The sequence below is a fragment of the Hydra viridissima genome, unplaced genomic scaffold (assembly GCF_058129835.1).
Source record: "Hydra viridissima isolate aposymbiotic clone 2 unplaced genomic scaffold, HvirCarnegie_v1 scaffold_3, whole genome shotgun sequence".
Classification (NCBI taxonomy): domain Eukaryota; kingdom Metazoa; phylum Cnidaria; class Hydrozoa; order Anthoathecata; family Hydridae; genus Hydra; species Hydra viridissima.
Window position 1 is genome coordinate 20,555,505 of NW_028324302.1, and position 13,879 is coordinate 20,569,383.

The following is a 13,879-nucleotide window of genomic DNA, read 5'->3' on the forward strand; positions in this document are numbered from 1 at the left end:
CAAATTCTTATTCAGTGACAAATCAAAGTTTTGTAAATTCAGTAGCAGTGGTGAAAAATTTGCTCCTAAGTATCAAATGCCAATAGTTAAACTTGGTTGTGACAATATAATGGTTTAGAGATCTTTCAGGTGGAATTTTATTTGTCCTCATCATAGTATCAAAGGTATAACGGATCAGAATGCATATTTAGATAGAACCAAGAATGTTATCCTGCAACATGGCTTGTCCAAAACCAATTTTTAGACTGGCCATGTTCCATACTGATGTGCTGTGATAAAAAAATTTGAAGAAATAAGATTTTTTTTTTTGATTTTTTTTTTTTTTTTTTTTTATAAACTTTTGCACAATCGAATTAAAAAAGTAATAATATTTTCTTCCTTCTGCTACAAGTTAACTTTTTTTTTAGTTAATTACACCATGTTACAATTGTTACAAGTTTTATTTTCAGTGAAAAGACAAAAAAGTTATGACAAAACTCAAAGAATCTAGCTGTTAATAGACATTTGCATGCTACTGTATGTTTGCTTTTACCTGATTTTTAACCTAAAACCTGCATAAAAAGCTTGTAGGAGCTGAAGTATTTCTTTATTAGGTATTCAAATTAATCATAAATTAGCATTGAAAACTCTTTTACAAAGAGTAAATTGTTAAGACAAGAATAAAAAAAGCACTTTTATAAATTTTGAACAATAATATTTACCAAATGGCTCATCAATAACAGTGGTCAAATCTGGCTGCTTATTCTTTTCTAAAAAAAAATTGTATTAAAAAATACATTAAGAAGTGAGTTAAAGACAAATTTAATTAATATATAGATAATTATGAAGCTGTTTAAATAAGTTGCAGAAAGATTTTATCATGCAATTCTACTCCAAGAAAAGAGTTTTAGAAAAAGCTAGCTTTAAATATGAAGATAATTCCATCAGTTTCAAATAATTGCATAGAAGATAACATAAAACCAAGAGTAAAAACATACTGCACATTGTTAAATTATTAGGTTACAGGCTCAATAGTGAATCCTTAGAAAACAAAACATCTTTGAAAGCAGTAGGAAACAACATGAAAGCACCTTGAATATCTAAACTTCATTACTAACAAAAGTCATAGGAACAGCAAACTTTGAACTAAAATCAATAACTTCTTTTACTGCTATATATATTTGTGTGTGTGTGTGTGTGTGTGTGTGTGTGTGTGTGTGTGTGTGTGTGTGTGTGTGTGTGTGTGTGTGTGTGTGTTAGTGTGTGTGTGTGTGTGTGTGTGTGTGTGTGTGTGTGTGTGTGTGTGTGTGTGTGTGTGTGTGTGTATATGTAGATCGCAATTGAAGAACCATTTAGTTGAAATTATTTTAATGCATGGTTTTGTGGATGGTTGTTACTGCAAAAAGTAAGCAGCTGCAACATTAATCTTTTTCCTAGTAATTTATTATAAAAATAGCTAGTGGAATACCTTTCAGACTTCTTCTTTTAGTTTTTAGTCCTTGAATACATATCAGTATTGACACAAAGTAAAAAAACTTCATTCCACTGAGCAGGCACAAAGTTCTAAGATAAACAAAAAAAAGTTGAATTTAAAAAAATCTGTAAAAGCACTTTGAAGCACAAGAGATAATTACATTTATATATTTGCCATACTTAAGATTCTGATGCCTTCATTTAAGTGACAAAAAAAAATTCCCGCAAGTACTTTTTACATTTGCATTAAATCTTTACCTTTACTTTAAAACTACAATGTTCTGCAGGTTTTTTGTCTTTAGTTAACACTGGTGTCAACATCTGCATTTGATATTTTAACATATTTACTGACTTTAATAGAATGGTGTCTGCATAGATTATCTATAGAGTAATTCTTTATTAGATATATGGTCAACTCTTGATTAAGTGTCGTCAATAATAGGAAAAAAGGCACAGAGGTTGCTTTATTACATATATTCAGGGCAAATCAAAGCAAAGGTAGCAGAAAAGGAGAAAGTGTGAAGTTAGCATAGAAATAGTTAGGACATGAGAGAATGTTGTGCGATTTCGCTATAAGCGTTTTGTTTTTCGTAAAGAATAGACATTTCTCTAATTCGATTGCGCAACTAATTTCTCAGCTTGAAAAAGAGGCCAGTAAGGACAAAAATGTAAACAAAATAGCTGCAAACAATTTAAAGGATAATTCTTAATAAATTACTTGTCCAATAAAAAATGAATGGATTTAATAGTGACTGCTTTAAAGATAAAAAAATTCAAAATCTAATATTAGATGATATAAATAGAGATCTGAAGATAGAATTAAATTCAAAAAAAGATGTATCGTTAAAAGAAGATATGTGCTGGGGAAAATCTCTTGAGTTTCTCCCAGTGTTCACCAGACGTGAAATTGATAATCATATGAACAAATGCGGTAAATTAAAAAGAAAAACTATAAAAAAACGTTAGAAAGAGGACTGAAATTTAAGCAAGAACGTTACATTTCTACAGACAGCTTATTTACAACACGAACACTCAAACACTTCATTGCAAAATGTACCTGTCGAGCAAGTATGAAAAAAATGATTCGTAAAATGCAAATATACATAAATCGCAAAAATAGTCAAGTTGATAAGGCTTCTTGCAGTTGCCCAGCTGGGTTAAGTGGTTATTGCAATCACATTATGGGTTTACTGTTAGAGTTGGCAGATTACTCATTAAATTCTTTTAAAGTTGTTCCTTCTGAAATCGCTTGCACAAGTACTTTAAGAAAATGGGGAGTGCCTGGTGAGAAACAGAAAAAAATATATCCTGTAATGAAAAACGTACTTCATGCTAACTTTATAAAAAGGGATTAACCCAACAGTATATGAGGCAAGATGTAACTTCAATTTTATAGACAACTTAAATGCTGTAATGAAGCTACAGAATAATTTTAAAAAAATTAATCCAAATATTGGCTATGCTCATATTATACCAAATAAAATTCTCATTGATTCAGAAATCACAAAATTTGGCATGCAGTGTTTAGGATCCCCACTTTCATATCAACTTTTACCAGTTGAACGAAATTTTATTGTTTTATCACACTTATGTCAAAATGTTGAATGCGAATCTGTTATAACTTCTAACCTTACCTTACCTAGTAAATTTTTAGATATACCTGATACATGGAATTATTCCCCAAAAGAAATGGAGTTTATGAAAAAAATAATTGTCTCACAAGAAGAAAGTATATCATTACAAAAAAAAAACTGTAAAACAAAGGCAATGTGCACAATGGTCTAAGGAGAGAAAATATAGAATAACATCATCAAATGCACATAAGATTTATATTAGGAAAAGTAACTTTGAATTTTTGATAAAACAACTTACAGAAGACATTAAAAAATCCAACAATGTTAAAGAAATGCTAAATCACGGTAATATTAATGAAGACATTGCAAAAGAAAAATTTTAAAATGTAATGCTTTATCGATTAAACCAAAATATCAAAATACTTGAGACTGGGTTATTAGTTCAACCATGCATCCCTTGGCTAGGTGCAAGTCCAGATGGACTTGTTTTAATTTATTCAAAGCCATGTTTAATTGAAATTAAGTGTCCTTACACAAAAAGAAATGAAAATCCTAATGATTTAGTTAAGGAAGAAACATTTTATATTGGTTCATTACCTACAGGAGAATTATTTCTAAAGAAGGATCACTTATTTGGCTATTATACACAAGTCCAAATGGCCCTGGGTTTATCTGGACTAACTCATTGTTTGTTCATAGTTTATGTTTATAAAGGAATTATTATTGTAAATGTTGATTTTGATGAATTTTATTTTTTAGATGTTATCGATAAGTTAAGCGATTTTTATAAAAAATATATTTTATCATTCTATGTTTCTCAGTAATAAATATTACATATCTTACATTTTTACTGTTTTATAAGAGGATCCATAAAGTTACACAATAAACAGCTTACAGTCCAAATTTGATTAATTGATCCATATAAAACAAGAGGTATTTCATTTCGTATTTGTTTATTTTTCTTAATTCGTTGTATGGCACATTCTACATGAATTCTTAAAGCTGCTATTGTTTGACTTTCTATAACCTCTTCATATGATAGCTGATCTCTCCCATTTAAAAAGGCTGGAATATTCAGTGTTACACCTAAAGGCTTAAGCAGATCATTAATTAAAAAACCCCTATCAGCCATTATAGAATCACCACTCTCCCATAGCTCTTTTTGCAAAAGTCCTGATTGCTTAACTATTTCAATATCAGAAATAGAGCCAACAAATAGTTCACTAACAAATGTTACTGCACCAGAAGGAGCAATTCCAACTAATCCTTTATAGGTTACGTGATGCTTATTATGTGAAAACAGACTTCTTTGAATCGTTAGGCTGGAAGATCTTTGACAAAGCAACTCAGTACAGTCAATAATAACTTTCGTTTGAGGATATGTCTCTTTAAAGCATTTTGGCATATTATGTTTAAGTTGATCTAAATTTGGCCAAATTGGTATAGCACCAAGTTTAAGATATATAAAATTTGACCATATAATAAGGTATCTTGAAACAGATCACTTCGAGAAAGAGTTTTAATCTGTTTACATTTTTGTCCTTACTGGCCTCTTTTTCAAGCTGAGAAATTAGTTGCGCAATCGAATTAGAGAAATGTCTATAGGCACTTGTGCGCAATATCTTAAAATGTTGAAATCAGATAACGGAAGGAATCAGAGATAATTTTTTTAATGGAACTTATTTTTTGTGTCTAAATACTATAAACTATTTTTAAACCCATTCAATTTAAATGACAAGTAGAATTTGTGTTCAAATGTGATAAAGCTAATGCGCCTTATTGAAAAAAAATTGTTAAAAGTTGTCTATCATAATCATTTTTAGCTTCAAAAGTTTAATTCGATGCAAAAATTTAAACTTAGATGAATGCACTGATTTGCTAACATTTTTACTTCAGCTGCGGAGACAAGGAACCATCTATCTAAACTGCGTTTTTTCATTTGTCAAAAAAGAAACTCATTTTCAAAATAAACTCAGTGAAAAAAATGTTTGGTTTGCAAACTTGCAATGATAAAAAGACCGAAAAACTTAAAACAAGTTGAACAATTACAATTTTTGAATGATGCAAACAACCCATCAGAGGAAATATTAATTATTTTTTCATCGCTTTTTTTTTATTAATTTTTTTATATGTAGTTCTTGGTAATCCACATTGAAAATTGAAATTTTATTTCCTCTGTGTTAGATCTTATGATAGGTTTGGTAAATAATTGTTTAACGGGAATGGCAATTCTTTTTATTGCTTTGTTACTAATTAAGTCAGAGCCAACGATTGATCCGAGCCATGTTTTCTATAAAGGCCTAAATGGCAATTTTTCAATGCGTATCCAACAATAATTATAAAAGCTTCTCTTCTTCTATAAACATGGAAAAAGTGTGTTTTCACACTTCCTGCAGATGATCAAATTCGTTATGAATTTGATAATCAGTAAAAAAAAGTGTAAATACAAGAGACAGACCTTAAATCTAGTCTATGTTAAGTCAATTCTGAAATGTAGAGTTACTTATAGATATATTGATAGAATAACTAACAGATTATGCATTTATTTTAAATAGAACTTAATAGGTTATTTCCTTTCAAAAACTTCTTCCTGCTATTAGAAAACTTAAGTTGTACAATATTTCGGGTTTTTTTACAAGAATGTTCTTAAGAAAAAATTTAGATGCATCAGGGGTCTGTAAAGGGGTGTTTAGGAATAGGGAACTAATCAATGGTATTTTCAAAATGTTTTGAAACAAATTACGAAACTCCACATTTTATATATGGTCATCCTTTTTCCGATAATTTACAATAAATTCAAATACTATGTCAGGACTTTTTAATAAATCAAGATAAGAAAACTTTTTGCTGAATCTTTTATTTCGGAGAAAAACAGTCCAAAATAAAAAGCAATTCTGTAATTGTTAAAAGTTTTTTAGTTAAAATTATTTTTGTCAATTTGCGTTAAAATTATTTTTGTCATGAACCGTGAATCAAGTCGTGCAATCAGTATGATTACGAAAAAAGATAAACACATAAAAAGCAAACAAACGAAAAAAAGTTGAATTTAAACTTAAGAACAAAAAAAAGCACTTTTTAATTTTAAACAAAACTTTTTCATGAAACCTTTCATCCTTTTTAATATTCAAAGCGTTACCTTTTACTCCGAGTGCTAGTTTTTCTAATTTCTTAGATTTCTTAAACTGTAGTGTTAAAGTTGTAATTTTATTCATTCTGGTAAAAACATACTGAAATGAAGTAATAAGCGTGTGATTAAAAGCAATAAACGCATTTTGCTTGTGAGCAAACTGTAAACCTAGATTGAGTAAGCGCGTAAATATTTTTTTCGTTTAAGCGTTAAATGACAAAAAAATATGTAAATAAATTTAGAAAAACTATTTTAAAACAACTCAGCAAAATATCTATCTATAAATAATCTATTTTTTTAGCCTGTTGTTTTATCAGGATTTTAAGCAGCCATACTTGTAGCTACCGCAGGGTTTTATTCTTGTTACTCTAGAAACTGATAACTTTAAAATACAGTTGGCATGTTTTGATAATTTACATTACAAAATCTAACTTACACGACATAGGTGTGTATATAACTAATGCTGATTTTGATGGATATATGTCTGTTCCCATACCAGAAAAAGCCCAAAATTGTGGCGAATCGTTCGATGTAAAGTCTAGCTTTAACACCATAGCTGACTTTTCAAATGTAATCAATATATTTCTCACTCGATTCTAATGTCACTTAAGCAATGATTGTTTCAAATTTATGGATAATCTAAAAATATCAATCTTTCAAAAATCTCTTCACTTGAAGCTACAGAATTAATGTCTAACTCACATTTACCTCAGAAATATCTTCAGTGAAATCCTGTGACTTACTAAGTTCTTCTTTTCTTTGACTGAGTTTAGTTTTTAAATAGTTTCCATGACTTGGTTCAATAATACTGTCTAATTCCAGTTATATTTTGATAATAGAACAAAGTGTTCGTCTTATCTAAAATCAGTCACTAACAACAACTCAAATATTTCACTTTTTATCATTAAGGTGCATGTTGAAGTTACTTAAAACAAACTAAATATGTTGAAAATGGTTTTATGAATTTTATTTCACTTTTAAAAATATTTAACGAGGGTGCTGTTATTTTCCTTGAGATAAAGAAAGGGAATAGAGCTCACCATATCCCACCCCTAGATTTGGTTTTGGACTTGAGTTAAACAGCTCTAATGGTATTATTTAATCGTACGGTTATATAAATGTAATAAAAAAGTTGGCGGGTAAAATTAAGAAAAGCAGAATAGTTCATATCGTGGAATAACACGCTTTTAAAGACTTCATCTGATGCTTTTGTATTAGGTTAACTTTTTTTATAAAATATACTTGAAAAATTATGCTTTATACATCATTTTAATCCATTCTAGACGACCTTTTTTTAAAAGTTTTATCTAAATGGATATGAAAAATAGAGACCAATATTTTTCTGTAAATTAAATGACAGAACAAATTGATAGTTTATTGAAAACTTATTCCAATAGCAATTAAGCTCCTGAAATCAAAACTATGAAAATCCGATAACATTTCTATACGATATTAGTTATCGTAAATATTATCGTTATAGTTTCGATATTATATCGTCTTAAGTAAATCGATATGTTTTCGTAAAGTTATGACAAACCAGTAGCAACTCGTTACTGCGAAAAAAGGCCAATTCGTTTCATTTCAATAAAGTTTAACTTTAAACAAACATTGTTATATGTTTTACAATGAATACATAAAAATATAATAATTTTAAACCAAAATTTGCCCTTATTCAATAATTTTTTGGTAAGACATTTTTAAACTTTAAAAAAAAAAATTGTTTATCATTTTTTTTAAAATTTGTTATCGGTTTTGTTTGTTTAGTAATAAAATACTTGTGATTAAATTATGGATAATTGATAAAAATATAAATATTTACATTTGTATAAATATATATAAATATATGTAAATATATAAATAAATATAAATATATATGAATATATGTAAATAAATATAAATATATATAAATATATATGAATATATGTAAATAAATATAAATATATATAAATATATGTAAATATATAAATAAATATAAATATATATAAATATATAAATAAATATAAATATATATAAATATATGTAAATAAATAAATAAATATAAATGTATATAGATATAAATAATAAACATATATATATATATATATATATATATATATATATATATATATATATATATATATATATATATATATATATATATATATATATATATATATATATATATATATATATATATATAAACAGTCTAAATTAATAATTTATATACTTTAATTATTAAAAAGCATTGTGAAGTTACTAAATATAATTATCGCCTTAACTGCTTAATTCTCGGTGAAGTTCAAAAAGTACAAAGAAATAACAATTTACATAACATACTTTGAAGCGATAACCATTACAAATAGCTATAGAAGCTAAATTACGATAATTTTTGCGTGCCCATATCGTAAGGTAATTTCTATAATTTTATCGTTATCGTAACACAATATCGATTAGTTAAGATATGCCGATAATGATACGCAGAAGCTTAATAGCAATAAGTTTTCAGTTTTGAAGAAAGATTAATTTTCAATATCACCGCTATTAATATCTTTCATAAAATTATCGGGCGGCCTTTCTAATTGCCTAAAGATGAATGGTTTATTATGGTTTATTTATGTTTTACTACATTTATTTAAAACTTTTCCAAAACTTAACCGAAAAATAAAATTAACGTCAAATTATTGTTCTTAAGTTCCATACAAAAACCTAATCTGAAAGCCAGCGACGTTGCTAGAATCAGCAAATATCTCAAATTTGTAAGTTTTCACAATTCATGTAAAATGTTTAATTGCATCTTACAATTAAAATGATACATCATATATACTCAAATTAAACTAAGTTATGCATAAAGAGTTAAATATTTTCGTTGAATATGAAGATATTAATTAAATTAATCATAAGTTTCTTTAAAACAAACTGAATGTGTTATGAGTGTAGAAGGTAAGATATAAACATTATGCAGCAAAACTGCTTTGAGAATTCTTAGGGAAGAATCGATAAAAAAAGACGCTTGTCAGAAGTATTGTATGGTTGAGTTATCAAGTAAAAGAGTCCCGGAGTATCATTGACATCTCGCTCTAGTAGGTTGCTTTTTTTTAAAATCTGGATGCAAAAAATTCTTCTGATCATTCTTTAGGCAGGTTTGAGTCTCAAATGACATCATTTATCTTCTTTTGATTGAATAGTTTTGGTTTGGAATCAGTCCTGCCATTGTTGTACTTTAGATCATTGAATCATGATCTGAAAAAACCACCTTTGTCGCATTTTTTTGCAATAAAATGACATAGTCAAATTTCATTTTATTGAAAAATCTAAAACTTCTAAGTGCTTCTCAACAAGACAAGGATGATAGTCGTGCTCTTGGATCTGGACACAGATTTCAAAAAATTGAATGAAAGAATCAACTACAATGTTTATTAGAATCTGAACTTGTAATTTTGAAAACAATTGAGCAAAAAATATTATAAAACACAATGCTTACAGTTATATCTATAGAGTTAAATGTTGCTGGTGCTGGATTACTATCCATTATTGTTGAAGCATCAGCAGTAGTAGCTATTATACCGTCAATTTAAAATTCAGGATTTCTAAGCATTGCTGATGAATTTGCTAATTTAATGTGGTAATAAGTAGATAATTAAAAAGACTAAAAACATGAAAAGATAAAACAAGTTGTTTCAAAAGCCCTCAAAGATAATTTTGTTTCATTAATACAGTTTTTCTATTGATCTAAGTGAGTTGACAAGGTATAGACAGATGAGGGAAGATATAAGACAGAATGCACGTAAAAAGATAGACGAAAATGAAAAATCATCACACGTTAATAAAAAGAGAGAAGAAGCTATGAGCACTATAAACGATTTTGTGCGAAACAATAGTGACTGAAACCGATTCTTGTCGAGTGTGCAAAACTCTATAAAACAGCATGCATTTTTTGTTTTACGTAACATAATTATCATATTACATAAAAGATATTCTGATAAATGCACTTCACAAAATACAATCTTTTTCGACCTAAAGCAACAACATATTTGAAAAGATTGGCATCGAATAATGATAAATAATATGAAGGTACTCAAGGTCTTTGGAAATTAACTATCATAGTTGATTATTTTTGGGCTTATTGCAATTGATTTAAGAAAACTTTTCTAATAACTCGCTGAAAAACTGAGAAAAGGAAATTGCAGAAAAGTGGTACTATAAATTTATGAAAGATAATCCTTGCTTATCCTTACGTACTCCAGAGGCAACATAAATGGCCAGGGCTAAAGCTTTCAATAAAAAAAAATCAATTTCATCTGAACCAAAAACACCATTATTAACATTTTCAGTAATTCGAATAGAACTTAAAGTGTTGTTATTAGAATTTTTCATTTTTTTCATTTTATTTTTATTCAGATGATCATATTTTATCCTAATCATAAACTATTAATTTATGAGTAGATATTGTAATATTGTTAATCATCTCATCCAAACAACAATATTTTATTCTATTTATGAAGTAAAACGAGAAGAACCAATAGTAAATATTACTATCATTTTAATTATACTTCAATTAAGAAACTATTATATTGTTGTTGGCTGTATTAAGAAATTTTTTTTTCAGCCTTACGTTTTCAAAAGTGTTAGAAGTCTATCAGTCTATTTTTATAGACCTCTATCACTTTAGAATACGTAATGCTGAAAATTAGAATTGTAAAATTATGGATAGTTATGCTGTCATGACATTCAAATATAATGTGGGATATGAGAAATTATGTACATCGTATCTTTCTAAAATATCTCATGTTCTGATAGAGTATTCAAAGTTAAACTTTGGCTATAGATAAAAAAACAGTTTAATTATGCAAAAATATTTTAAAACCCTCAGTAACATAATGAGTTAATTGTTATTGCTTTTTTATTTCTTTATCATCTTTGTTTTTTTATTCAAACTTTACTTCCTATTGAATTTTATATGACGATTGGTTTAAACGTAATTTAATTTCGTTATTCCAGCCATAATTATGTAAAGTTTTTTATCATAATTACTTGATTTTTTTATCATAATTATGTAAAAATTTTTTATCATAATTATGTAAAGTTTTTTTAAAGTCATTCTAAATGCTTTTCTGCTAATATTGAAGTTTGAAATAACGTCGAATGCTGCAAATTCCAAATGTAGCATAAAACAAATTTTAGTTTTCCTTACTCGTTCCTATCATGTTAAGACTATCATTTTGGATCTGAGTTTTTTCATGCATGCATTTTGCAAAGCAGCTCATTTTCTAGCTTAAATATCTACATTAGGAAAGCATTTTTGGACAAAGTAATGATAAAAACCGTAGCATGGAAGTTGTTAGGCGCGCGTAAAAAGGTGAAGTTTGGTTTTCTAAAGAGATATTCTAAACTTTAAAAAATAGTTATCAGCTTGTGACTCTCTGATAACTTTTAAATTAAAAAAGATTTGACAGTTTTAAAAAATAATTTCACATCAAAATATGTTTTATCATTCACACTTTTTATTTGAGAAAAAAAAAAATGTGAACTTTACTTTAAGAAAATTTTCTAAATTATATTGATTCAATTAAAACTTGAAAAAAAGATTATTTATTTAGTCATGATGCTCTATACATTTTGCTACCATTATTTTTGATATAGTTTTGTTAATATTACTATTATTACATTTACTATTATTATTATTACTTCTATTCTTAACATTACAATGCACATCACATCAGGCTGAAAACAGAACTTAACAGTTAATTAGAAAGATAACTGACTGGTGCCTTCATTTATTTGAGTTTTTGTTTGTAGCGCCGGGGTTCCGTTTCTGTTAAAATCTGCGCACGTGCAGGTTGGCGGCAGATAATTGTATTTTTTAGATAGCTTAAGTTTGCGTAGGAAGGAAAAATGACTATGAACTCATTGCTTTTGTAAATTTTTTATTTCTTTAAAAATGGTCACAACTGTAACACTTTATGTTAAAATAATCATTGATTCCTCCGATTGTCTACGTACCTTAAAAACAAATTTAAATTTGCCGGAAATAAAACCTTTTACATCTACACGTGCCAATGTTCAAAAATTACAATTAAAGATATTAATTTGTTAATACAAATAATTTTATGCAATCAAAAGTCACTCAAAAATTTTCTCTCGCCACATTTGGACTCATAGCAAAGTTGTATTTCTATATAAAAACAGGAAATATATTAAAAAGTCTTCCTCCTTTTCCAAATAATGTCTGTAAAAAACTCCCAAGTCTCTTATCAATTCTACCATAAAATCTTCCTAAAAAAAGTCCTTTTTAATTTTCTCCTAAAATCTTCATTAAAAAATCTTAAAATACCTTCTCATAAAATCTCTTTATAAAATTATCCTAAAAATCTGCTCATGAAATTCTCCCAACAGCATCTGCTTTTCTAAACCGATACTTTTATATACAGTATTGGACAAAACATTTGCAACCAACATCGAACAATGCTAAAAAGTTTTCCTAATTTTACATGTCTTAAAAACGAAACGAACTATACTACCACAGCAAACAGTTCAGGAGTCTGGAGTCATAGCATGCCATGACATGAGCAATCAGCTGACAGGTGACAGCACACAGGCAGAATTTCGTTGACAAGTGCCATTTTGCAGCGGACAAAACAAGTGCAACTTTTTTGGTTTGTTTCATTTTCTTAAGTCTGGTCCGTGTCAACGTCACGGAAGTTTTTTAATAATTAAAGGAAGTATCCAGAAATTTCCAGAAGTTTCCAGAAGCATGCAGAAGCTTCCAGAAATTTCCAGAAGAAGCATCTGGAAGCATTCAGTAGCATCCAGAAATATCCAGAAACATTCAGAAGCATTCAGACGCATCCAGAAGCTTCCAGAAGCATCGAAAAGAAGCATCTAGAATCTTCCAGAACAGGTTCACACAGGTTCATTTTACTATATAAGAGACATGTAAATCGACATGTAATTCAGTCAGTATATGGAAGTCAATCAGTCAGTATTATCAAGACAGTTTATCGAAGTGAGTTTTATCAAAGTGTTTTATCGAAGAACATCAATACAAGAAGTGAAATACAACAAGTGGTTCATTGTATCAATACAGTCCACATCCAACCAAGACGTTGTGTTCCACAGAGCATTATTGTATCATCACTAGGTAAATGTAACACGGTAAGCTTTAAGAAGCGTGATTATTTATTTTTATTATTTTTATGACTTCAAGTGCAAAAATGGCTCCCGACAGTCTTGGATTCGAACTAAGAAAGAAAATTACAGGCGATTACGTAAGTGGAATGTCACAAAAAAGTATTTGTGATAAATATCGCGTGAAAAAATGGACCGTATCAAGACTATGTTCCAAATATCGTTCTACGGGGAAGTTGGCAGCTGATAACAAAGGTGGAAGACGGCGTTCCACCACTTCTAGAGAGGATTCTATGATCGTCAGATCCGTCAAGAAGGATCCCTGGATATCATCAGTCGAGATACAAAAGCAATTAGAGCTGCCTGTATCGGACCGAACAATCAGACAACGTGCTGTTGAAACCGGATTGTTTTCTCGACGCCCTGCAAAGAAACCGCTGATTTCACTAAAAAACCAGAAGAAAAGGCTCCTGTTTGCTACATCTCATATTGACTGGAATGTGCAGAAATGGTGAACTGTTCTGTTCAGTGATGAATCTAAGTTCAACATCATTGGGAGCGATGGCATTTGCCGTGTACGTCGACCGGCCGGAAAACGCATCGATTTACGTTACTGCCATAA

The 13,879-nt window shown here is 28.6% G+C and overlaps 1 protein-coding gene across 1 annotated transcript in view; it reads right to left on the bottom strand.

Moving 5' to 3' along the window:
• Window positions 1-13,879, bottom strand: part of LOC145180677 (uncharacterized) — an 83,942-nt gene that overhangs the window by 13,466 nt on the left and 56,597 nt on the right. The window contains exons 23-24 of the mRNA XM_090082091.1: window positions 1,448-1,542; window positions 702-749 (exon numbers count right to left, since the gene is read on the bottom strand). Of these exons, the coding sequence (XP_089938217.1) occupies window positions 702-749; window positions 1,448-1,542 (143 nt within the window). The remainder of the gene's footprint in view (window positions 1-701; window positions 750-1,447; window positions 1,543-13,879) is intronic.